Source organism: Heliangelus exortis, chromosome Z (assembly GCF_036169615.1).
Source record: "Heliangelus exortis chromosome Z, bHelExo1.hap1, whole genome shotgun sequence".
Classification (NCBI taxonomy): Eukaryota; Metazoa; Chordata; class Aves; order Apodiformes; family Trochilidae; genus Heliangelus; species Heliangelus exortis.
The window spans coordinates 53,678,322-53,704,465 of NC_092454.1; the positions used below are offsets into that span (position 1 = coordinate 53,678,322).

The window sequence follows — 26,144 nt, forward strand, 5'->3', positions numbered from 1 at the left end:
CACCTACACAGCAGAGGCATCTAACTTAATGGGAAAAGTTCTTGGAGTCTCAAAGTTCTCCATACCCAGGGCAGTAGGGGAGTCACCATTCTTGGACGTATTTAAACAGCATATGGACCTGGTCCTAAGGAAGATGGTTTAGTGGTGAGCTTACCGTGCTGGTGTAGTGCTAAGCCTTGAACAATAGGTCCAAGCCAGAGATGACCTACAGATCAATCCTGCCCCTGTATGGTAGTGCTAAACCTTGGACAATGGGCCCAAGCCAGAGTTGCCTTATATGGAAATAGCAAAAATCGTTGAAATTACATCCTTGTATTAGTCATTAAAAATATCATTTATCAAAAATAATTGACTTGACGTTTCCTGAAGAGTATGTTAAAGAAACCCTGCCAACCACACCCTGGACTCTGGCCCAGTCCTGCTCACGGGTGGTCAGGAGATGAACCAGATGTTCCCGCATAAGATAGTATGTGGTCATCCTGCCTTGCTGCTTTTTAATACATAAGGCTAAACCCTCTGGCAGTGACTTTGGATGTCACTGTGATGGTCACTGCACAGGATTTTCCCACCTGCCAGGATTTAGATTCTCCAAATCCTCATTGCAACCAGGGCCCCCCCAGCAACTGCAGATCTGGATGATGGGAACGTATGCAAGTGGTGATGTATCTCCCTTAATCACTGTCCTTGCTCTTATGTAGTAATGACCTGATGCATTACCCTGTGTATTTTCTGTCTGTTTTAGGTACTTTGTTCTGTATTTTTCTTATTTGGTTGTACTATTTAGCTATCACCAGTAAAACACATCTACTCTTTTCACTCTGGTGTCCAAGTCTCATTACCATCCTCAGTCAGCAAAACAGCTGCTCAAAGGTTGGACTGGATGATCCTGAAAGTCTCTTACAACCAAAAACATTCTGTGATTCTGTAACATACAAGACAAATTATTCTAACAGAACAGATTTCCTAAGGAATTCAGGCTACCTGAACATATCATGCCTACAAGAACCCTCCAATTCTCACAATTCTTCAAACTTCCTAGAAAACTTCAGCAACATTTGGGAAAGAGCAGAAATGTCAATGGCATGATTCTTTCCTTAGATCTGGTGAAAATCAACAGTTGATAGTCCTAAGCATCCCGCTGAGAAAAACACAGGTTTTGTTTGAAAAACATATCAGCTGTCTTCAGGAGGCAGCAGAAACCAGTCACCTCCAAATCCAAGCCTCTATCAAACAAGCTGGGTAGAGCTGAACAAGCTCTGAGGCACTACCATGGATAGACATGGAACAGCTGCTAATGTGACAGACAGATGAAAGACGAGAACTTTGCAAGGACAACAAAAATGCAACCTGTACTGTGAAACCTTCAAAAATCATGACATGCAAAACACAACTGGTGCACAAAACAACTGAGGAATTACAGCTTAAAAATAGCACTTTTCAAGATGCCTTCAACATATTCTCCTAAGAGAAAAGCCAATTGTGTGAGTGCAAAATACTGATGTCATGTATGACAAAGTTAGAAGGAAAATTGGAAGTATGAAAAAAAAGGACAAAGTAGATATCTAGTACATATTTTCCACATAGAATCTTTAACCATAGCCAGTATTTTTTTTATATACTTTAATATTGTGTTTATGTGTTAAATTTGGTATGGAAAAATCCAAAATAGGGAAACCTCATAGAACCTTTAATAATAGGCAATGACTTATTTTTTTTAAATCACATTAAATGGGCAACAAGAAAAATACAATGAAAGACTGCTACCCAATTTTTACTTCAGTTCAAACAGTAAAATTGTAACTATTACTTCTTCAGGAACTCAACCATGTGCTTTTTTCACCAGGAGTGCTACTAAGAGCTACATAAAAATACTAACAAATTGGAACTATATATTTTTAACTGCTTTGCTTAATACTTGCTAAGTTGCTGTAATGTAAGCAGCATTATATCACCACAGAAACCACAAATGTTAAATACCTTCATCTTCCATGCAAAAGATGGTATTTTCCTCTTGCAAAACTAATGTCTGTCAATGTTCTGCAATGGCATACTATTGCACTGATAAAAAAACTTATACTTTACATGATAATCGAGTACTACACTATTTGAAATGTCCCAGAGATGCAGAACTTCAACGCTTTTCCCTCTTTCTTGGATCTTCAGAAAAGCTTACAATGTAAGCCAAAATAAAATATCTCAAAAAAGAGCACAGTGAAAATCACACCACACTTTCTGTACTACATTAGATTCGTGTTCCATAAAAATTGCACATGGAATTCCAATTTACACCCTACACCACCTTACAGTAATGTCCCAGCTTTTTATAACGCTTAAAGAGGGAGGACTGAAGACTTCCAGGTCTGCATTACCTCACAAAAATGGAGAAGGAAAATTGAAACCCTTTTGGAAATTGCAAGTACTGCTTAAGTGAAAATTAAAAAACTTCACAAAGAACAGTGGTAAGTACCTGGCTCTGCCAGTATCAGAAATGGTAATGGAACTGCTTGTAACTTTTCAGTAAATTACTCAGTGCTCAAGAATAGTGAGAACTTTTTGTATTATCAAAACTCACATATCAGAACAAAACAAAATGAAGACCAGAACTTGCTATCATGAGAGCAACATCCTCTTCCTCATGTACATACTCAATATGAATTATTCATGAGCTTAAATGAAATGTCTCCTTAATAAACTCTCCAAGAGACTCCTTGCTTTTCATATCAGCCACTATCAGGAAGACCAGACGTTAACTTGTGCAAGTTTAACACTGGGCAGGCAATAAACAAACAACATACGCTTTCTACTAACACCTCCCTCTTCCAGAAAAGACAAAGGGAGTAATGGAGAAAGACTTAGGGGCTGGAAACTAATCTACAAATGTTTAATAAACAATAATGATTTTTAAAAAATAAATATGAACACATATACACAAAACCAGAAGTTGGGCCTACCCCCACCCACCTCAGCAACTCTGGATGCACAAACGTGGGGATCAGGATCAAAGGCAGAAGAACAAATGGAGCCCTCTCATGACGCTCATCATGAATGAAGAGAGCTTGACAATCACAACCCTTTGAGCTTTGTACTGAGTATCAGGTGTATTAGGTGGAATACATTTCTGATCAATTTCTGTCACCTGTCCAGTCTGCTCCTCCCTACAGGAGGGTTGCATATGTGACCCTTTTCCTCCAATTCAGTTCTGGCGCACATGAAGTTAAGCAGAACCAAGCAATGGCCTTAATTCTGCATACGACTCTCCAGCAATACCTATAAGCACCAAGTGTTATCAGTCCTACTGATAACAGTAGACACTGACTCAAAAAGTCACTGTTAACTTCAGGAATTTCAATTACTTACAGGAGACTTACCTGAAAAGTAAAATTTCTATAGAGAAAATTGGTTATATCTTGGCTGAAACCAGGACATAACTTCATAATGTTTATCACATTACTTCAAAATCTGGTTTCTATGAAATAGAAACTAAGAAACTCTGTTTATAAAAGTGTAACATTAACAGAGTTGCAAGAAGTAATAAGAAAAACAGTCCGGTTCATTAGAGAGTTTTAATTTTTAAATACTTTATCAGTTTCACCATGAATTCCAAAGTAACTTCCATCAACCAAGGAATTTGCTCTTTTCCAGTTTACCAAGTGTAACAAAGCCTAACTGAAAGGGTGAAGTGGCAGAAAATATGAACTTACTGTGGTGCAACCCGTCTCCAGTAGCGATCAATTCCATTTTTGAAATACAGCACAGCTAGCCATCTTACATTTACATCCAGGGTATGATTTGTGAAAATATTCTGTTAAAAGAAAATTAAGTTAAAACCTGTTCATTATGCCACTAGCAGGATAAAAATGGCATTAACACATGGCCTTGTGTATGTGTAAAAACACACAACTCTGCATGTACAAGTGTATATAAACAAAATGCATTAGCTAGCATTTGACAGACAAGTAAAACAACGTGTTAAACATTGATTGTTACAGAGTTCAAAAATGCTTATCACTAGCTCTAGTACTTGATCTATGAAAAATAAAGCAAATATATAGGGCAAATGTATTTATAATCTCAACTGGCTGAGCATGGAATAAAACAACAATAATTACTAGCACCAGCCAGTTATTATACATACACACAATACATAAACTGGCATGACTAGTAAAGGACAGAGGTTGCTTTTCAAATATGGCAATTTTAACTTTTCAGCTCTGTTTTCAGAAGAGGGATGTAAGACCTTTGAAAGAGAAGCTGAAACTGATGTTAGTAACTCCACTAGGTACTAAAAATTGTACAAACACGCATGTTAATGGTTCATAATTTTCTCTATCCTGATCATTCCAGAGTCAAATCTGTCTGACAATAAGCAATTACCTATTTCTGTATCCCACAGAGATTAGCTGTATTACCAACTCTCCATTTACAACTACCTGCTTTCCCCCACTCTATTTTGCTCTGCCAGGAAGATGACAACGATTTTCTTTCTGAGAGAACCTCCCAGTCATAATCATAGTTAACAAAGCAGTACAGATACTCTGCTTCTGTTGAGTTTGAGAGATTATTTTTAGATTTCACACTTTAAGAAAAGCTGATTTATCTCCAAACAGGGCTGCTTTCCCACATTAGCAGCATGAAGAGTATTTGAGCCTTCCAAACCTTGCATTTTTAGCTTACACATTTAAAACTAACATCAGCTTCAGTAACACGTGTGAGTGCTCACTTTGTCTACAACCTGAGCTGTAATCTCTCACAGCAAACATCAGAAAATAAAAGAATGTCTTGTTAGTGGCAATTAATGCTTTGTCCTCTCAAGACCATTTATCACCACAGAAACACTCTTGCGAAGACAGTTGGTAAAAAGCAATTTGACAGCTCAAAAGTCAGATTTTGGTTTGCTCTTCCGCTAATTCATTTGACTTGCCCTCAACTTTCCAAATTAATGAAAGTCTACAGAGAACAGAACATGTCACTCCATAATTCTGAGTCATGCATCCTATCTGCTGAAGACAGTTGTGGGAAAAGCAGTTTTTCTGTGCTTTTAAGACTATTAAAAACATACACATAAGAATCAGAGAGCCGTATCATTAACTTTTGAGCATCTTCTCTGAAACAGTCCTTCTTTGACTATGTTTACATCACCCTGCACCATCTTAATCATAGAATCATAGAATCCTAGGGGTTGGAAGGGACCTCGAAAGATCATCTAGTCCAACCCCCCCTGCCAGAGCAGGGCCCCCTAGAGTACATCGCCTAGGAACGTGTCCAGGCGGGTTTTGAATGTCTCCAGTGAAGGAGACTCCACAACCCCCCTGGGCAGCCTGTTCCAGGGCTCCGTCACCCTTACAGTAAAAAAATTTTTTCTGATATTCAACTTGAACCTCCTATGCTCCAATTTACACCCATTATCCCTTGTCCTATCACTGGTCACCACTGAGAAAAGCCTAACTCCATCTCCCTGACACTCACCCCTTACATATTTGAAAACATTGATGAGGTCACCCCTCAGTCTCCTTTTCTCCAAACTAAAGAGACCCAGCTCCCTCAGCCTTTCCTCATAAGGGAGATGCTCCACTCCCTTAATCATCTTAGTAGCTCTGCGCTGGACTCTTTCAAGCATTTCCCTGTCCTTCTTGAACTGAGGGGCCCAGAACTGGACACAATACTCCAGGTGCGGCCTCACCAATGCAGAATAGAGGGGGAGGAGAACCTCTCTCGACCTACTAACCACACCCTTTCTAATGCACCCCAGGATGCCATTGGCCTTCTTGGCAACAAGGGCACATTGCTGGCTCATGGTCATCTTCTTGTCTACCAGGACCCCCAGGTCTCTTTCACCTACACTGCTCTCCAGCAGCTCAGCCCCCAACCTATACTGGGACATCGTGTTGTTCTTCCCCAAATGCAAAACTCTACACTTCCCCTTGTTGAATTTCATCATGTTTCTCCCTGCCCAACTCTCCAGCCTGTCTAAGTCTCTCTGAATGGCAGCACAGCCTTCTGGTGTGTCAGCCACTCCTCCCAGCTTAGTGTCATCAGCAAACTTGCTGAGGGTACATTCTATACCCTCATCCAAGTCGTTGATGAAGATGGCATATATTTCATCAATGGTCTTAGTGCCTTTAGAAGTATTCACCTTTCCCACTTCATGAACTTTACTACCAGCCCATTCAGCTCACCTACCCAGGAATCAATCTCCACTGACAAGAACTAAAACAATACCAGTTGGGTATCAAACATAAAGAAATCAAAAGCCTAGGGGAATTTCTGTGATAATTTTTGTGATAACAGTAATAATGCATCACCTCCACAGAAAGGAAAATGGTGCCTAGTGCCCTAGTATATACCAGTGTCCCTGCCCCATAGGGTACTAAAGGTAATTCCTTTGACAAGGGCCTGCTTGGCCTTCTATTATTTAATATTCACAACAGGCCAACAACAGGCTAGGACTACTGGCCACCCCATAATGACTCTCACAGTTGGATTTCCTCCTCTTGAATGCCTGGGAAAAGAGCTTGCTTTGAGCCACAGTGATGACAATATCTACCACTGCACAACATAAGGATCCTAGTAGCTGGACCACAACGACTCCAGGCTTTCCTCAGCCAGTTGTCATGATTCAACAGTATTCTATAAAGCCATGTGCAAAATTACTCAAAAGTTTAAATAGAGATTTTTTCCACTGTGTATCTTACCAACAAGACAGAGTAAAAACCCGGCTGTGTCTCCCACTGCTTCAGCTGTTCCTCAGCTGGCTTCAAGACTGCAGTATCTTGGCTAGTAGCTTGGGTCAAGACTTGCAAAACAACAGTGCTAGCACTATTGAGATCCATTAAAATCTGTGAACATTTAAAAAGGAGGAAAGGAACAAAAGAAGACAACAAATATAGACATGTGTTTGGAATTCATAACCTAAACACCCCACACTAATTTCTCATTAGACTGCACTGTATAAGACAGCACTATACCCACTCACAGGCAGTGAGTGTCAAGGTACAGCGATTAAACTATTTTGCTTTCAGAAATGTCTCAGCAGAAAATGCAAGCATTAGCTCTACCATCACAAGCACATTTACTAGATCTGAGGAATTACAGAAAATATTTTGATTTTAAGCTGATTACCTCTCCTCTGAAGCACAGCAAACTAAAAGCCAAATTGCAATGAGCAATGACTTCAGCTGCAGGCAAAGCCAACCATGGGACTGTCTGAAAGAGCCAAAGATGCAGAGTATTAATATTTCTTTATTCTCTGAATTGTCTTTCCCCAAAAGAGAAAACAGCCCACTTCAGACAGTAAAATTCTACAATTAAAATTGATCTAGAAACTGTATATTGATTAAAAGAGGATGAATTATAGCTTCATAATTAAGAGTTCTAAATGAAACAGCATTTTCCTCATAAAAAATGCTAATCAGCTACACTAGGAATGCCAATTGCCTATCTCCAATATAAATACATTCTTATACTCTATAATGAAAAACCACAATATTGCTTTCCCAATGACAGAGGTTAAGTTTATAATGACCACAGAAACTACTGAATACACAACCAAGCACAGTTCCTCTTCAACAAACAGGTTTAATGATTTGCTTTTGTTTAATACTTAAAAAAAGTTTAACTTCGCAACCTTCAGGGGAAAATAAAACAAGAGGTGTATTTTTATGGTGTCGGTAAGAGCACTATGGAAATTAAATCATATTCTGACATAGTTTTAAAATTTTTTGAAAAACAAAAAAACCTAAACAAATCCACCCTAACAACAAAGCTAGCAGAAAGATTAAAGGTCTTTTACACCAGTAACATCCCTGAACAATAAAAAAAAAGCAACAAAAACCCCATAAAACAATGTGAATTGCCAAACATCTTTAAAAACAAAAACAAACTGAAAACTGATGGTTCTATAGTTAAAGAAACCATGCTTTCAAAACCATGAACAACAATACCAGCTGTCTCTACAGGAACAATTTAACAGGACAAGTGACTCATCCTCTGCTTTTATACTTTACATGCGATATGTTTTTTAATCTCTGCCTTAGTTGCCCTGTGCACAGAGTTTGTGTGGCAAGGGCTGCAGGTGTGGCTCCTGTGAGAAGAGGCAAGTAACTTCTCCTGTGTCCAACAGAACCATTTCCAGATGGATCCAGGATGGACCAACCAATAGCCTAGGTAATAGTGATAGCACCTCTGGGATACAAGTTGTGAAGGGAACAAAACTATTGTGCAACAGCAGCCAGAGAGAAGTGAGAATATGTTAGAGAAACAACTCTGAAGATACCAAAGTCAGTTGAAAAGGAGAGGGAGGAAGTGCTCCAGACACAGGAGCAGAGATGTTCCTGCAGCTTGTGATGATGACCACGGTGAGGAAGGCTGTCCCTCTGCAGTCCATGAAAGCTAACAGTAGAGCTGATACCACCTGCATCCCATGGAGGACCACAAGCTGGAGCAGGCAGGTGTGCTTAAAGGAAACTGCCACACCACGGAGAGCCCACTCTGGATTATGACAGAGACCCCCCCATACTGGAATAATCTGTTCTTGAATGCCTGCACCCCATGGAAGAGACACATGGAAAGGACTCACACTGAACCAGTTTGTGAAGAACTGCAGCCCATGGGAAGGACCCATGCTGCAGAATTTCATGAATTTCTGTGTCCTGTCAAGAGGGACCCCACACTGGGACAACAGAAGAGTGCGAGGAGGAAGGAGGAGCAGAGACAACACATGATAAACTGACCAAACTGACCACAACCATTCCCCACCACTCTGTGCTGCTCCAAAGGAGGTAGAGAAGCTGGGATTGAGAGAGTGGATTCACAGGCACCTGGCAGCCAGACATGGCCAACTCACTTCACCCTAAACAATCTACCTTCTAATATTTTGTATCTACTTTTGTCAGTCATTTCAATTTCTGTCAATTTGTAGATTCTCTGAAATCTTCCTGCATTTGTGAGACTTTTACATAATAAGCATTTAAATTTGCATCTTACTTCTCAGAAGGGCATTAACTGCCAGGGAACCAAGACTAATTTAGACTATAAAAGCCAATTGGTACTGGCTTACCTGATGTGGAATAGAGCCCAGCACAAGGAAGCAATGTCAGGGTAAGACTGATGTTACACTTTTGAGCCCTGCCAGCTTCATTTTTCCATAAAAAATAACCATAAAACAAAAAATTTGTAAATTTAGGTGCAGTACCTTCAGCTACCTTTTTTGGAAATATTTTGAGTACTTTATCCTGCCTTTGTCATTGCCCGGTTAGAACTGGCCAGGAAGCAGCAATGTAATGACAACACCAAAAGATTAACTTGTAAGTATCACAGTGGAAACTCCACATTCACAGCACAAAGAACTTCAGTAAAATAAGTACCCTCAAAAAAAATCAGCAATAAAATATATATTGAGATTTTTCTGATACAAACACTGTAGCACTAAAATATCTAGTGTTACTAACAAAATTTCAGAGCACATATAGTAGTAATAGTGAAGGAAAGACGAGAAAAAACATGTAACAGAACTAGGTGAAGAGTTTACCCCAAGGAGGAAATGATAATTCAACTCCTGAAAGATCAAAATTAAACTTAATGTTATGGACTGATTTCATTTATTTCCGCTCAAAAGTCAACTTGCTTATTTTCAAAAGAAATACAGTCTTACCTTACACTATCAAACAAGATCTGATAAAACACAATTCTGCAGCTGCTACTCAACTGAAAAAACAGCAGACCATCAGTTTTGTTATTAAACTAAAACCAAAGACAGAACTTCTGAAAGTTACTAAGCTGTCTGAATATGTGTATGTAAGCAAAACATTAAATAACTTCAGAGGAGCTTAATTAAAAGAAGCCTTTTGCTGAACAGTGTTCCCCAAATCATGAGTTTCCACAGGAAAACTGCATGTGTAGCAACAGTGTATCTCCAGGACATACTCATTTGAGAGGAAAAAAACCAGATTGTGAAGCAATCATATAGGAACAGATTTTGCACTACAAAATTAAGATCACATCAGCTTAGTTAAATTATTTCTCCGCTGCATTAAAATCTGAAGAAAAAAAAAATAGAGTTTTTCACCATGGGAATAGTGCTTCTACTAAAAATTTGAATATATCACCTAGAACAGTTCTTATCTGACTCACTCAAGTGAGTGCAGTACAAACACAAAAAACACAAGTCTTTGTTTTCATTTTCTCATTGCAAAACAATTAGCTGGCAGATTTAAAGGCAATAACAATAAAACTGATAAATATTTGGAAAGCTTTATTAATACGTCCCAACCTTGGAAAGGTCTGTATTTTCCTCTAAAAACCAGAGCAACTCAAAAAAAGCCACAATAAAACAAACCAACCTTAGCAGGTCAGAACAAAAATTAATTTAACCCAGTGATCTGTCTCTGTCAGAGACCACAGCAGATGCCCAGGTCAGGGTGACCATCTAGTGATATTTCTGAATAATGGCTCCCATTCTCCACAAAACTGTGTTTTAAGTATTTCCTGGTACAATGCAGGGAATTTAAATTTGATAGTCCTCAGGAGATTTAGTCTCCCGTTAACTTGCACGGTTGCTTCTTGACCCCATGTAAACAACAGTCCTCATACAACACTGGATGCTGCTATCATTAGCAAAATGACAAATCTCATTAAAGAATGGGCAAATTTTAGATGAAGTTTATAAATTATGTAAAATATCTAAGGAAGCATCTATTCTATGGCTTGGATGGCAAAAAAATTAAACATCGGATACATGTTCAGCTAATACAAATGGCAAGATAAACAAATGGCAAAAATCCTTCATTATGACAGCAGTTTTGCTGAATTCATTACAAACTATCACCAGAACCCATACAGACCAGGAATGCGCTACTTTTACATTGAAGAATTTCCTCTGAAGAGTTGCTGCTTTCTTTTGGGAAGCCACTAGTCTTATTTTTTTCAAGTATTTTTCTTTCTTTTTTTTCTTTTTTTTTTTTTTTTTAACAAAAACCCAAAATATTTTCAAATCATCTCATTGCACTGGACTCAAAATTGCAATTTAAGCTAGCTACAAATTAATTACCCTGAGGCAACCAAGAGGTATGGCCCCAAGATAACTAGTACAACCCTCTGCTTGTCCCTCTACCTCTTAAATACCTGAAGCTGGAGGAAAAGGGGAAAATGCAGTTTTTTGTTTGGCTCAAGGTCCACACTTATTTCCACACCACACTGCTAGACAGGCAAATGTGCTAAGCATAAAAAAGCAGGCAGCTTCTTCGTTGTGCAACAGACACACTGCTGCTTCTGCAGAAGTGATGGCTTATGCCTGTGTAAGGCTTGCACCAAATGACAACTTTAATAAAACACTATGACAACTACTAGATCTATGACTCTATTAGAGTGCTTACCAGTACTGTAAAAGTGAATATCAGCCATGTCTAGCAATCTCCCTTCCCAGCAAAATACAATCCTGCAGTATTAGCAACCTCCTTTTTCTCACAAAAAAAAAAAAAATCTTAAGCTAGAGGGAATAAAAGCAATGTTTTTCTTAAACCTTAAAAAATAAAAAAACAATCAACTCATATACAAAACATATACAAAAAACCAAAACAGTATCATACCTTGAAGATGGCTTCAGAACACCTGCTGAAGAACTAGCTAGAGAACATTCAAGTAAAACTAATACCTAAAAGTGAAACCACAAGTTCCTGAGATCAATCCTGTATATCAATCTTCAGGGTCTCTGTCTTATCAAAACATGAAGTGAACTTAGAGCATATTAAATATTATGACAGTCAACATAAGAATTCCCAGAAAGGCCTAAAGGGGGGTGGGATGGGACACACAAGAAACCAAGCCAAAAATCAAGCCAGCTGAGCACATGGTTCCACAGACACCAGAAATGGCTCCACAAGAAAGGAAGAATACAGGACTTCCAGTTGTGCCAAGCTATTACAGGCTCAGGTCCTAACAGAGAATTTCAACTCTGACAAAGACTTTCATTGCATTCTCTTCTCATCAGCAGGATTTCCATTGGGACCTTAGCCTCTGCATGCACTCTGAAGGTGATTGATTCAATGAGGACTACATCTCATACTTCATGCTGATGGGATCCTCCCAAAACACAGTCTTAATTACTGTTGGGTACAGATGCCTTTGTGAAATCTGTTCCTACAGACAGAACAGTTGTACTCCAGAGATTTAAGTTCAGATCTCTCAAAAAACCCACACACACTTTCCTCCATTTTTCTTTTTTTCTCTTTTGACTGATGGGTCAGGGCTTCTTTGGATCATGATTTACACAGGAACCACTATGGATCACCTTCTGAAATGAGTAACATGCATGCTAGCATTTCTACTGATATTGATATGACACACTATTAGTGTTTTTAAAGATACTGCCAATTTCAGGAACAGTTGGTAGTTATACCAATCTCTCTCCAGCCTTACATAAACTTTCCCATGAGCCTCTTTTCTAACACAGCAGTACCTGTCTCATTTATTAATTTTCCTACTGAACAGTAAAACGAAAGGAACTATATGTATCCTATTAGTATTGTAGTTGTACCCTATTACAATGGCTACACTAATGACCACAATCACTACTTCTACTGTTAGTCTTAACTGATAATCTTAACTGAAATCATAAACTAATTTTTCTTTAAATGAGCAAGGCTGTCTACAAAAGTGTGGTACTGAAGCTAAAAATTGTGTCTGAAAAAAATCAGCATGATGGATAAGAGGATAAGAGACCAACCAAGAACACAGGCATAAGGGACAGGAATTAGTGAGCCTGATGATATAATTAAGAGAAGTTAAATTACAGATAAAATACCAAGAAGAATGACTTTTTAGGTTAAATGGAAAGCACCAAACTGATGAAAAAATTTAACAGAAAAAAAAAAGGTAGTAAAAACATGAGTGGGACTAGTCCAAGGATTTGCTTGGATATAACTCATAAAAAAACTGTCATATGGTGAAGTATTGATTACATAGAAAAAGTCAAACACACAAAAAATAAGAGTATTTTTGATGTTTAACAGCAAGCTTATAGGCAAGGCAAATCTCCCAGGAACAATGTAATTTCTTTGACTTCTTAATCATTCACCTCATTTTAACAATTTTCAACAAAACACAAACCAGTGTGCAACAGCTGAAGCAGAAGTGTAAGTATCAATCTGCCCTCACACTCTGAAATGGCTTTAAAAACTTCAGTTTAACCATAGTTAAGAACTGATGCTTTTGCTTATACCATTCCAAAACTTTCTATATAAAGCCTGGGTAACAAAAACTTCGACTATGTCATTTATACGTATGGTACTAACATACCCTTCTGCAGACAGGTACCACGAAACAAAAAGCAGGGAGCAATGAAAAAAAAAAAATGCTGTTGAAGTTTCAAGGAACGAAAATCCATAAGAAGTGCACCAGGTATAAAGACTGAGGTAGTTACCTCGTATTATGAATGCTGATTTGAAAGGCACAGCAAATACATTAATCAAACCCGTGGACATCACTTCATCTCAGACACGGAAAGCAAGGTTCACAGAAGCAGAAGGAAGCAGTAATAGCACCGTATTTAGGGACACATTCTTACATGTTACACGTGTTAGCTTTAAGGTAACGAACTGGAGAAATAACTCACCACTGCTTCACTGACTCTGTCTTCGATGAAACGATCGTTTTACTGTAAAGCAGCAACTATTTTCCAGCCTGCAGAGGAACACAACCACCTTTACTGAAGGCCAGTACTAGCCTTTTTGTACAAAAAAACTTCTGTCGGCAGACCACGTGCCTTACTGCCTGGTATTCGTCTGATGCGTCCCCTTCAATTCTACCCCGACTGAAAAGTGTCTCGAGAAGAAACGGGGAAATATTTCACCCGAATCGGTATTTTTTTTCTTCCTGTCCCGAGGAAGCACTTTGCCTCTGCCCAGCAATGTAACCCGTCAAAGCCAACTTAACCTTCTGCGGGCGGCGGCAGCCAGCGCAGCGCGGACACACAACAGACACGCTGCACCGACACAGCGGGCAGCCCGTGCGGGCAATGCGGGCCGGATCCTTCCCCCGGCGGGCCCGGACGGCACCGCGCCCGATCGCTGCCTTCCTCTCAGCTGAAGCCGCTTCCCTCAGCCACCAGCTCCTTTTCTGCACACCGGCCCACCCTCCCGCCCGGGCCCGGCACCGGCACCGATCGGCTCCGCCGAGCGAGCGCCACCAGCCCGCCCGCCACGCCGGGGAGCCGGGCGGCAGCTCCCCAGGTCCCGGCAGAACGGGGTCGGGAGGTCCCGGTCCCGGTCCCGGTTCCGGCTCACCCCTGCCTCCGCCGCGAGACCCTACCAGGGCGGACCTGGCGCGCGTGACACCCCCCCTCTTCCGAAGCGCGCGCCACGAGCCGGGACCGGGTGCGGCCGCCGCGGGACCCCGCCCCCCCGGCGCCACGCCGTGACGTCAATGCCCGGCGACAGGCGAACGGGGGAACCGGGCCGCCGCCGGGGGCGGAGGCTCGAGCGGCGCGGGCGGGGTGCACGGCGCCGCCTGACGTCAGCGGGTGCCGCGTGCGGGGCGGGGGCGCTGCCGCCGGCCCCGGGATCCGCTCCGTGGGGTCCGCTCTGCGGGCGAAGGCTCCGGAGCTGCGGGCAGGGGCTCACCCCGCCGCCCCCGCAGTGCCGCGGGTCACTCGCCTAATGGCCACTGAAGTCGTCGCCCGGTCGGCGCTACCGGCGTCGGAATCACGGCACCGCCGGGCAGCGGCCGCCGCGCTGTTCCCATCCCGGCGAGTTGTGTGTGTGAATGACTGAAGGTAACTGACAAAAATTAAACTCGTGAGAGTTTTACTGAAGTGTTACGTGGTTATTCCGAACAGTTACGTTGGCAGGGAGGAGGGTGTGGAGGGGCAGGTGTATGCATGGTGTTAATGGATGGCATTAATACTCACACACTCAGGTTTCACACTGAGGTGTGTAACGTTAACTGGATTTGTGATAATTTGGGGGAATAACAAAAGATTGATCAGGTGCCTGGCGTAGTCCCCAGGCCTGAGCCCCAGGTCCCCGTGCCTGCGGCTGGCAAGGAGCCGGCAGCTCTGTGCCTCCCGGGGCTCGGCGGCAGCGACTGGGTTACCAGGTGCTGTGTCCTGCTTAGTGATACTGGCCTGTTGCCTTAGTCAGCAGAAGCTGCTGAGAATTACCTTTCGAATAGATTTTTTTTCGCGTTGAAACGTGGTTTTTGTGGCAGGTGGCAGGTACAGGAACGAGGTCCCCCATTCCAGGGCTGGTGGAAGCAGCAGTACCTGTAGCGGTTCGTGTTCAGCTTCAAGTAGCATATTCTGACCCAGAGAAAATCCTCTCTACACAGAACTTTATTTCCTCTTCCCCCTTCCTGCCGGCTCTCCTTGCCTTCTCTGCAGCCCCGTGGAACGCCTTATTCCCCACTTTCCCGGTATTCCTCGCCCCCTACCCGGCAGTAAGCCGCGGCTGCAGCGCCGGTGCGGCAGAGCCCCGGGGGCCGCTCACGGCACGGCGTCGGTTCAGCCCGCTCAGCGCGCCGCCCTTCTCCTTGACGCGGGAGCGAGGCACGTTCCTCCTTTTCGGTGCTCGCTCTTATGATTCATCCCGCAGACCCAGCTCTCCCGACAGCTGGCAGGGACTTGTACGTGCAGTCCTGCAGCCCGGCCGGTGTAACGGAGCACAACGGCAGCTCCGCGCCGTTCCTTTCGGGCGAGATGTTTCGCACCCCGAAGCCGCCGACTCCACCGAGAACACCGCCGGGACGCTGGGGGGCGCTCTCCGCCGCCGCGCATCGTACCGCCCTGCCTGCTCGCGCATGTCCGGCTGAGCCGCGGTGCTGGTCGGGAGTTGTAGTCCGGCCCGGCACGTGTGCAGCAGCAGGGCCGAGTGGTGCCGGCGGTCGCCATGCCCAAGGTGCGGGCTGGTAAGCGGCCGCGGCTGGAGCGCCGGGAGGGCCGCGCCACGGGTGAGTGCGGGCTGGGCTGAGCGGCGGCATCACCGGGAACGAAGGGCAGGGCCGGGCCGGGGGCACAAGGGTCTTCGCGCTCTCTCGTTCGTGGGGACGCTTCGGTGCCGGGAGCGGCCCCGCCAGGGGGCTCGGGGGAGGGGAGAGCTACATGGGAAGAGCAACTTGAGCGGGGAGAAGCTGACGGCACCGGAGGGTTTGTCCCGGTGTTCCCGCGGGTGCCCCGGTGGGAGTAGTAACGCCGGTCTCTGCCCTAGGTATCCGCTTCAACACCGGGGCCGGCCAGCATATCCTGAAGAACCCCCTCGTCGTCAACAGCATCATTGAGAAGGTGGCGGGGGCAGGGGGACAGTGTACCGGCCAGGGGTGGGGATGGGGGGCAATGTACCGGCCGGGATGGGGATGGAAATGGGAATGGGGATGGGAATGGGGCGGGGGCAGGGGGTCACTGTACCACCTGGAGCTAGGACTGGGGCTGGGCGCTGTGTGCCTGCCTCGCTGGCGGGGAGGGTCCGGGGCGGAGGGCGGTGTCGGCTCATCCCTGACTCCCGTCTTTCTCTGGCTGCGGGGGGACCTTCCACGTAAATAAGCGTACAGGTACTCTTGTGCTCACATTTTTCCTCGTCCTTTTCTAAATGACGTTCAAGCTCCTCTGGTAGCTGATATCTGCTTTTTACTGAGCTGCGTCTACCATTCTTTTTAAAATGAAGTGGTTGCTTGAAATCGTTTCCAGAAAAAAAGGACTGAACTGCTGTTTGTTCTTAGGCTGCCCTGCGACGTACCGATGTCATTCTGGAAGTAGGCCCGGGAACTGGTAACCTGACGGTGAAGATGTTAGAGAAAGTAAAAAAAGTAAGTGTGAACTGCCCCACTGCCACCTTCCCAACCTCTAACCACGATGTGATGTATACATTGTGACAAACCAAAAGATCTTCATCTGCTTGATTCAAATTGGTAGAATTACCGTATGGATATTTTTCTTAATATTTGTGTAATTCCAATGAGTTTTTAGATGTTCGTGTAAGCCTTGTATGGTTTTGTCAAGATCCATTGCTGTTATACATTGATGTGTAAGGCTTTTGTATTCTTGGGGGGGCATGATGGTGTATATGGTCTTAGAGGGAATTTTAAGTAATTGTTTAAATCTGTAGCAATGCTAGAGGACTTTTTTTACAACTAAAACTTTATATTCAGTTAAGAGGAATTTTATAAAGTTGCAAACATATATTTTTTTTTCAGGTTATTGCTTGTGAAATAGACCCTAGGCTTGTTGGTGAACTTCAGAAGAGAGTGCAGGGCACGTAAGTATCAACTGCGGAAATAGTGAGTGCTTAGAAGCCGTGGGGCTTATTTGGCAAAAGCTTTGGCACTATGCTTCTCTGAGGAAAACAACTGTATCTTCCCTCAGGTGTCTGGCAAACAAACTTGAAATCAAGGTTGGAGATATCTTGAAAACAGACTTGCCATTCTTTGATGCGTGTGTGGCTAACTTGCCTTACCAGGTATGAGGTGGTAAAACTTACGTCCTTTTTAAAAGTACAACTGTCTGGAAATCATACAAATGTTATTGCTCTTTTTTTCAGATTTCTTCACCTTTTGTTTTCAAGTTGTTGCTTCACAGACCTTTTTTCAGGTATGTGGAAGAACACAGCTCTGAATTACCTGATGGAGGAATATTAGTTTTAAAAATTGTCCAAAATCAAATTTTTTTTTAGTTCTTAGGTTATGAGTTTGATGCATAAGAGCTGCACCAGAATTTTTCTCGAATATGTATTCCAGTGTCTGGAAATCAGTTTATGTCAATGTCTTGAGCAGAAGGAGAAAATTTAGTCTTGGCATCAGCGAGTGTCAGCTGATGAAAGCAGGAGTTGCTTCTCTTTACACATATATTATAACTAATTGTTATTCCAGAGCTAAGTAGGGCATTGTAGCATTTCAAGTGCCTTTTTACCTGAGAAAGGAAGGGTAGAAAGTGTAGGATCAAAGCCAAGATCTGTGCTCTGGTCTAAAAATATGTCAGCATTTGTTGATTTCACTAATGTTGGTGACATTGCCAATCCATTTTTGGAGCTAGTGTGTTTGGGTTTGAAAGATTCATAAAGTTATTCAAAACTATTTGTTGCGGCGAGCCTTCTCTCGGGGACACGGCTCTTCTCTGGAGCTCTCTTGCCATCCCTCTCCTCAGGTGTCTTCCTCTCTTGTCTCCTTCTGCTTCTGGGAGCATGCCTTTTATTTTGCCCTTCAGCCCCGCCCATTTCCGGCTGGGGCAGGCCCTAATTATTGGGCACAGCTGGGCCTAAGCTCCCAGTTCATTATCGGCAACACCTGAGGACTTGTGGTTCTCTCTACAACTATTTTATACATCCAGGCAAAAAACTGCAACTATCCTGTTTCTTTGATAATGATCCATTTAGCAATATAAAGACTTGAATTCTAAGGTAGCTGCAAGGAGATATAGATGGTTTCACCAAGGCTTGTGGGTTTGGTTTTAAGCATATTCTGAGCTGTTAAGGCAGAGTTTGTTTATTACAAACTTACTAAGTGTTGAGACAAAACCTGTTTATTCCAAGTGTGGTAATTGCCTTTGGATGTAAAAGTTGATTACATAGAATTAATTTTCTAATTTCTCTTCTTGTCAGGTGTGCAATACTTATGTTTCAAAGGGAATTTGCACTTCGCTTGGTTGCAAAACCAGGATCTAAACTATACTGCAGACTCTCTATTAATACTCAGTTATTAGCTCGAGTTGACCATCTGATGAAGGTATGTATGTCTTTCTGCATTAGCTAACTCAGCTGTCAAAGACAGAAGAACGTTTTTAGGAATATAAGGATTTGCTAGTTATTCATACAGCTGTTTGGCTACTCCTGACTGATAGGTTGGAAAGAACAATTTCAGGCCTCCTCCCAAAGTTGAATCCAGTGTTGTCAGAATAGAGCCAAAGAACCCACCACCACCCATCAACTTCCAGGTAAGCATGGTATGCTGTAATGACAGTGTAACATATTAGTGATAATACTTTTTCTTGTTATTCAGTTCTACATGCTGTTTTCACTACTAAGTACCAGCTTTTGATTGGCATTTACATAATTCCAAAATACCTATTCCTTTACCCATAAGGCTTGTGTTAGGACTTCACCTGAACATGTCACCATCACTTTCACAGTGCAGCATTGTTTACAGTTTTTCTGAGAAGACTGAGATGCCATCTTCACTGCAGCTGGAGAGTTGCTAGTAATAATGCCCCTTTCATCATGGTTTATATCTCCCAGAGACCCTTCTGTCTCGTGACTTAGTTGATTATGATCAAAGGAGTATCTGAGAGAAGCCTTATCTTCAGATGAGCATGTAGAAGACAGATGTTAAGAGAACAGTATTCTCAAAGTTAATTTTTAAAATGCTTTGATCTTAAGGACCATTTAAGCCTTGCCAAAAGTTAGCTGGATTTTCTTCAACTGTCTGCTATCTCTACATGTAAGATCTGGCCAGTAGTACCCAAGCACAAAAAAACAGCAGTTCAAAAGGTTTTGTGGTGGAATACTTTCTCCTCCATTTGTATTGCTTGCCAGGACTGGTTTTGTATTGTTTAGAAATATATTTTAATGAAGTGCTGTCTGTTCAATTTCACAGTATTGGTGACCATCCTTGTTTGTAGTAGCTATATGTTCCTTTCTCTGAATTCTGAAAATTTTCATTTCAGGAATGGGATGGTCTGGTAAGGATAGCCTTTGTTAGGAAAAACAAGACACTCTCTGCAGCATTTAAGTAAGTAGCTTCTATTAAAGGAAATACTAACAAAATTTGAGAGCTCATCTCTCAATTTCTAGCAGTTTCTTTTGTGCAAATGGATAGCAGTGTTACATCCATTCCAGCACAGGCTGGGATAAGATATGATGGAGGACTGATGCAAGTTCCAAAGCTTTTTGTTATTTTTTTAGAAGGAAGAAAGCAGCTGTTTAAAAAGTACAGATCTATGTAGTCATCTAGGGGGGTTTTTAATAGTAAAGATTAACAACCAATCAAGTGAAAAAAAGCTAGTTGAAGATTGATTTTCATCCTAAACTTGTGTTTCTTCCAGGTCAAGTGCTGTAGAGCAGTTGCTGGATCGAAATTATCGAATTCATTGTTCTTTACATAATACAGTAAGTTTCTTTTCAGTATATTGAATTCTGTTTATGTGTACTGTGACCTACTTACTGACTTCTATATGAGTAAAAAATTAACACTGGAAAACTCAACATGAAAGCAGTTTTTCCAAAATAGTTTGAGAGAGGAAGGAACTTAACTCTTTTCTTAGAAAAGAGAAAAATATAAAAGGGTGAAAAATATATAAGGTATTAGTGAAAAAGCTGAAAGATGAGTATGTTATTAATACATTGGCTGCACATGCCATGTCTCAAGGACTTTATTAAGAATGCAATGAAACTTCCTGTGTCTGCTTAGCAATACTGTTGTGATCCATATAGTGAGTGAGCTGAAGTATAAAAATTCAGATATAAGAATAGAAAAAGACACAAGAAGAAATACAATGGATTTTTATCACTTGAAACAAAAAATACTGTAGAAGCAGGAAAAGAGCAGGTGATTTAAATTAATCTTTTTCAATTCTAGGAATAGGCAATTAATTTGTATCCTATTTTCCGCTGACAGGAAATTCCCGAAAACTTTAAAATTGCAGAGAAAATACAGACAGTCCTAAAGAATACAGGTTACTCTGAAAAACGAGCCCGTTCAATGGATATAGATGATTTCATTAGGTATATTTTTCTCTTTATGTCTTCCTTTCAACCTTCTTCAAATTCTGCGTCATATTTGCATAGCACAATGCAGTACTAGGTTACACTGAAGCAGTGCTAATGCTGTTTTTCTTTCAATACTAGGCACTCCTTGCTTTCAGTCCTGAACATAAATCAACACACTTTCTATATATTTTAACTGCTGCTTGCTGTATTGAGAAGCAACTAACTACGGATTATTTGTGTACTAGAGCCTTCTATGTCTCCACTAAAAATGGCTTAAATAATGAAATTGGCTGTTACATCATTTCCCTGGAGACTTACACAACCCTTTTCTGTCTTGAGGATTAGGCTGTAATCTCTAGCATAATTTGGAAATTTGATTATTTAACTGCTATGTTCTGCCCTTATTTCTGGTCAGCTAATTTAAATAGAAACATGAATCCTCTCCTAATTAAAGAACAATTCCTAGCTATTTTTCAGTGTGACAATCGATAACTACTACTGTTTATAAAGAAACATTATAAACCTAGTAGGATGCAAAGTAACTGCACTGAAAATCTGAAAACTGCACTTGCATATCTAAAACAGCTAGTTTGATAATAACTACTTTAAGATCTGCAACAAATGTTTATGGTGGTTGAATAGTGATGGCTGCTTTTGCATGTTTTTACTAACCAGTGTGTCTTAAAAAGGCTTTAAATCGAAGTGTAAATGAATAGAAATTGTAACATAAATATTTCACTCTTTCAGACTGCTGCATGGCTTCAATTCAGAAGGCATCCATTTCTCATAGACTCTACTAGAAGAATGAAACATGTTCCATATTCTGTCACCAAATTCTTACCTAAGCCAGAGTGGCTGCAATGGGATAAGCTTTTCTCACAGAAGCAATAACAGTATGCAGCATACACTCTCTGGTTCTTACTAAAACCATACATGTAATTTTATCACAGACAGTAGCCAAGAAGCTGCAACCCTGTATTTTAAAAGTGGTGAATTCTTTGACAGCTGAAGTAAGGTGCTGGAGTTCCACATGTTAGTGTATTTTTAAATTTACTGAGTAACATGGATTGATGCTGCCATAATTGAAATCTGTGTTCTCTGCTCATGGACTTAACCTCAAGTGTATTCTTGCACAATACTGCACAGTACAGCCCATAAATCTGGTCTGGGCAACAAAACCAGAGCTCTAGTCATTCATCTGTTGGGGATATTTGTTCATTTGTTTGTTTGTAAGCATATTTAAACACTTTGTTTTGAATTTAAATGGCTATCTCTTCCATTTGTCTTCTCTCAGCTACCCACACTCCAAGTCTGTTAGTAACCTCCTTCATTTGGAGAAATCCCAGTAATTGTTTTTCAGAAACCATCTCATTTATCTTGTGGCCTTGGTATCACTTACAAGAACATCATCAAAGTACCTGAAAATAACAGTGTATTCTCTTACACCACTCTCCTTATTTCCACCAGACAGCTGTAGGAAACTACGGAAGGGCCAGTGCTCATAAGCATAGCCAGAAGGGGGGTTTTGTGAACAGTAAATTGAAGCAGCTATTTTTATAGGACAACTATTTCATCCTGCAAGGCAATGAGCAGTTTTAGCATAAATCAAAGTTTTCAGTGATTCTTAAGAACAACACATGGCTGCGTTCTGACTTACTAGACTTACTGAACTGTCTTAGTATAGTTTGGGTTACGTGTGTTTGTTAAAAAGGACAAGTCAGTGTTCCTAAGGGAGTCTGCATTAATGCTGCATAGCAGCTCTCAGAAGAAAAATCCACTTTGGTCTGTTCTGTCATTCAGGAAATCATAACTATGAACTGTAGCAGGAGTGAAGGCATGACTTTATTAACTACTATAAATAATTTTTTCTTGTATAGCATGTGTCTTTCCCTAAGACCACAGTAAGCAGAGGGGAGGCAAATTAACAAAAACTGCTCTGAGACAGAACTTCATTTACACATCCAATCTCAATTCCTTAAAAGTCATTGATTGAGAAGCATGTATAAAAATACACACGTGAATTTGCAGGGATTCTTAGAGATTGTTTGCTTGCTTATTTTATAATAATTCTAGCGCTGATTCACTGCATATAGAACAAATTGATCAGTGAGGCGAGTATGCTGAGGCTCATGCAGAAGGAACAAGTGCTGGAGCACTCCTTAATGCTCTTGTTTTACAGTACAGGAGTCAAGATAAGCTTGTCTGAGTCCTTTTAAAGTAATCGCAGTCCCTCATAGCAAGGGCTACAGGATTTCAAGAGCCATAACCTGCTTTACCATTTATCTTGATCCTTACAGGTTCAGTATCAGACACTGAATTCTGCAAGTATAGCAAGTTTTAGAACATACTCATCTTTTTTTTTAAAGGGAAAATATTTTTTCAAGTAGCACTTACTACAAAAGAAACTTTTTCATTCATTTGCAGAGTGATGAAAAGTTTTTAAAAAATGTATGTATAAAAATTGTTTGCTATTTTTTTAATTAGATATATTACAATTAGCCTAAATGCAGACTTGTCCAATTTGATCCACTACATGTGCAAAGGTGACTTCAGTGTTTTTTGTTTTAAATGGGTGAAGGAAACTAGCAAGCCTGAAGTGTGAATAAAATACTAGGAAAATTATTGCAGATCATGCAGAAACATCAGCTACCAGGTAAAATAAAACAATAAATGTGTGATTCAATGCAAGGGGATTAATGAAATGAATGAAATGAAAATTAATGAAATGAAAATGAATTTGGTCTGTAAAATTATGTAGCCAAAAATAAAACTTAAAGATTCCATGCATAGGATGACGTAGACCTCATGATTGAAGGAGAAAAGTTGTACTCAGACGGGAGAGAGACCAGCGTGACTGCCACTATCCTGTGAGATGGGAATGTCTGAAGGACTAATTTCAAATTCCTTTATTCTGTGGCAGCAAAATGCAGCAGCAAATTAAAAGAAAATGTTCTCAGAAACAACTAAAGTGAAAATTCTTTGTTTAGCATACTTCCTTAATAGTTTAACCATAAAATTATTGTTACATTAAAAAACAAGTGTGCTGACATATTTAGATCTTCTGCAAAGTTACAGATCAGAGACAAAACTGGACAAACCCAGGCCAGCTGATTTGGCAGGGGACTATACTAGCAGTGTTTTCAGAAGAGTAATTCCAGATTTCAGTTCATGCAGTTAACAAAATTTGCTGCACAGTGAATATTCCACTAAATGGCTCCTCTTAGAATATCAAACCACTATCAGTACAAACCTTTAAATTCTCTTCTGACCCATCTTACACTGCATACACACTGTTGTCCAGCAGCTCAAAACTAATTGTACAGTGGAAATGATGTCTTGCTAGAAAAAAATAAAATACAAAACACATGAAGCAATTGTACAATGACAGGCATTTACTCCTGTCCTGGTTTCAGACAGGATAGCACCAGTTTTCTTTCTGGTAATTTTATTTCAGCTAAGTCTCTTCTAAGTTGCAGTTGCTCAAATTAATGGCATGTTTCTCAGTCAGTGACTGAGAATCTGCTGGAGACCAGTATGCAGAGCCAAGGCCACTGCTGCGTTGTGATAATGAGCTCTGGAATCAAAAGGCAGTAAAGGGGCCACACCTGCATCACTCTTAAAGAGGTCCAGTTTACAACTCTTAGGTCTCTCTCTCTTATTCTTTTTCTTTTCCGTATAGGAGGGGGGAGGATGGGTTAATAGAGACATCTGTAATTTGTTTAATTGCTGGCCCAGCGTTAAAGTGTGACTATCCCATAATAACATACAAAATTAATAGCAAAGGGAAGATAGTTTAAGCACAACCATTTAGTGTACTAGAATTAGATGTTTAATTAGTTTTGCAGTGACTTTTTCTGTAGTCTCTTCAGAAATACATATTCTATAAGGGGTAAAAGATCCCACAAGTCTTTAGGAATGTGCAAGGAGCTTTGTTGTTACTGTCAGCGGGAGAGTAGATTCCTCCTTGCCCAAAAGAAAATCACACAGACTGGTCCAAGCCAGGCAGATTTGCTACACTGGCTTGAGCTGATAGCAGTACTGGCCAGGCACAGAGCCAGGGAAAGAGGTCCCCCAGTGGGCTGGAGCATCACCTCTGCCACCCCAGGGGCTACTCACATGCTGCATCTCAAAGAGGGATTGATTCACAAGGGTGTCAAACGTTTAAGTAGACACCCTGGTGCTGCCCTCCCCCAGCTGGTTCATGCTCTTGATGGCCATGATGATGATGTCTAACCAATCAGCAGGTTGGAGGTGTCTCACAAACATCTGTGGGATGAAGGAGAGGGGAGGCTTGTCACTTAAAGCACTGGTGCTCTCAGCTCATCTCAGCTGTGCAATGAGAGTGGGATGTGGAGCCAGGCTCTGCTGGGAAGGAGACACACATTGGGGTCAGGGTCCTGTGGGGAACCAGTCCGGGAGCCTTTGCCTGGCCCCTGCTACAAAGCAGCACCAGTCCCCATCATCCCCAGGCGCCACATGTCCCCTCACTGATGCTGAGCCCCCTGACTCAGAGCCAAAGACATTTCTTACCAAGAGCATTTCTCAGGCCTGCTCGACCTGCAGAGGCTGCTAGGACTGCAAGCTCTCAGCAAGGCAGCACCCCTGCATCACCCATCCAGGAGTACCTCTCTAGGGGGAGGAAAAGAGGGGCACTCAGAGCTGTCAGATGTGGTCTGAGCACAGGGCAAAAAGTCACTGGCAAAGACAGGGCATCCCGACAGGTGCAGGGAGCAGATTCCCAGGGAGGGTGCCAGGGCTCTGGCGAGCAGGGACAGGGGGGACACAGTCTCTCAGACTGCAGGCAGGCAGCTTGTATTGGTTTTTCTTTCACCAAGGGAAGTGGTCCCTGGCTGGCTGTGTCTGGGGGGACCCAGCCCGACACAGCTTCTCTGACTTCTCTGCTGCAGGAGAAAGGTGTGCAGTGAGGAGCCTCTGCAGCATGGGAGTGGTTGCAGTGTTATGGCAAGTGCAGGAGAAGATGAGGTGTTCTGGCAGAGTGCCCAGCATCATAAAGTGCCAGGGGCTGGAGCACTGATGCCTGAGGAAAAGATTTCGTGTGAAGCAGGGCCAGACCTGGGGGAAGGAGCAGCACGGGCACAGGGAGGGCATGGGTACAGCTGGGAGGAGAAAAGTTGCTGATGTGCCTGGATGGGGCACGTGTCCTGGCACCCTTGCAGCAACATGCTGCAGCCAGGCCGGCCACTCCATCTCACTCCTGCTGCGGGATGGCCAGTGGGCAAGGCTGCAGGGCTGGGGTGACAATAACTACTGCTGTTTAAAGAAACATTATTAACGTAGTAGAATGCAAAGTAACTGCACTGATAATGTATCTGCATCTCTAAAACAGCTAGTTTGATAATAACTACTTTAAGATCTACAACAAATGTTTATGGTGGTTGAATAGTGATGGCTGCTTTTACATGTTTTTACCAGCCAGTGTGTCTTATAAATGCTTTAAGTCAAAGT

At 41.9% G+C, this 26,144-nt stretch overlaps 3 protein-coding genes across 11 annotated transcripts in view; 2 read left to right on the plus strand and 1 right to left on the minus strand.

Annotated features, from left to right (window-relative positions):
* The window catches only part of IPO11 (importin 11), a 94,690-nt gene extending 80,284 nt beyond the window's left edge, over positions 1-14,406 (minus strand). For 3 of the 6 annotated variants that reach the window (XM_071731570.1, XM_071731567.1, XM_071731572.1), the window contains exons 1-5: positions 14,277-14,403; positions 13,607-13,674; positions 7,120-7,203; positions 6,693-6,836; positions 3,702-3,802 (exon numbers count right to left, since the gene is read on the minus strand). In XM_071731570.1, the coding sequence (XP_071587671.1) occupies positions 3,702-3,802; positions 6,693-6,830 (239 nt within the window). In that variant the 5' untranslated portion in view covers positions 6,831-6,836; positions 7,120-7,203; positions 13,607-13,674; positions 14,277-14,403. Of the gene's footprint in view, positions 1-3,701; positions 3,803-6,692; positions 6,837-7,119; positions 7,204-13,606; positions 13,675-14,276 lie in introns of all 6 variants that reach the window. The other 3 variants (XM_071731568.1, XM_071731571.1, XM_071731569.1) reach the window with 3 other exon arrangements.
* Positions 14,407-14,662: 256 nt separating this feature from the next.
* LOC139790146 (uncharacterized) lies at positions 14,663-15,798 on the plus strand. Of its 2 annotated transcripts, none has more exons than XR_011723418.1 (2): positions 14,663-14,764; positions 15,199-15,287. XR_011723418.1 is itself a non-coding variant. In XM_071731579.1 (2 exons), the coding sequence occupies exons 1-2, from the start codon at positions 14,755-14,757 to the stop codon at positions 15,796-15,798; spliced, it is 603 nt and encodes a 200-aa protein (XP_071587680.1). In that variant the 5' UTR covers positions 14,709-14,754. The 2 variants fall into 2 exon arrangements, 1 of the variants encoding a protein (XP_071587680.1); XM_071731579.1 differs by having other exon boundaries at positions 14,709-14,764; positions 15,206-15,798.
* A 10-nt stretch (positions 15,799-15,808) lies between these two features.
* On the plus strand, positions 15,809-21,942 carry DIMT1 (DIM1 rRNA methyltransferase and ribosome maturation factor). 3 transcript variants are annotated; one of them, XM_071731577.1, is made up of 12 exons: positions 15,809-15,936; positions 16,194-16,267; positions 16,702-16,788; positions 17,176-17,237; positions 17,345-17,438; positions 17,520-17,569; positions 18,576-18,699; positions 18,815-18,907; positions 19,637-19,701; positions 20,015-20,078; positions 20,587-20,693; positions 21,426-21,942. In XM_071731577.1, exons 1-12 carry the CDS (start codon positions 15,876-15,878, stop codon positions 21,466-21,468), a joined length of 924 nt encoding a protein of 307 aa, XP_071587678.1. In that variant the 5' UTR covers positions 15,809-15,875; the 3' UTR covers positions 21,469-21,942. The 3 variants fall into 3 exon arrangements, with proteins under 3 accessions (XP_071587678.1, XP_071587677.1, XP_071587679.1); XM_071731576.1 differs by lacking the exon at positions 21,426-21,942 and having other exon boundaries at positions 20,587-20,964; XM_071731578.1 differs by lacking the exons at positions 16,194-16,267; positions 21,426-21,942 and having other exon boundaries at positions 15,851-15,936; positions 20,587-20,964.
* Positions 21,943-26,144: the final 4,202 nt, after the last annotated feature.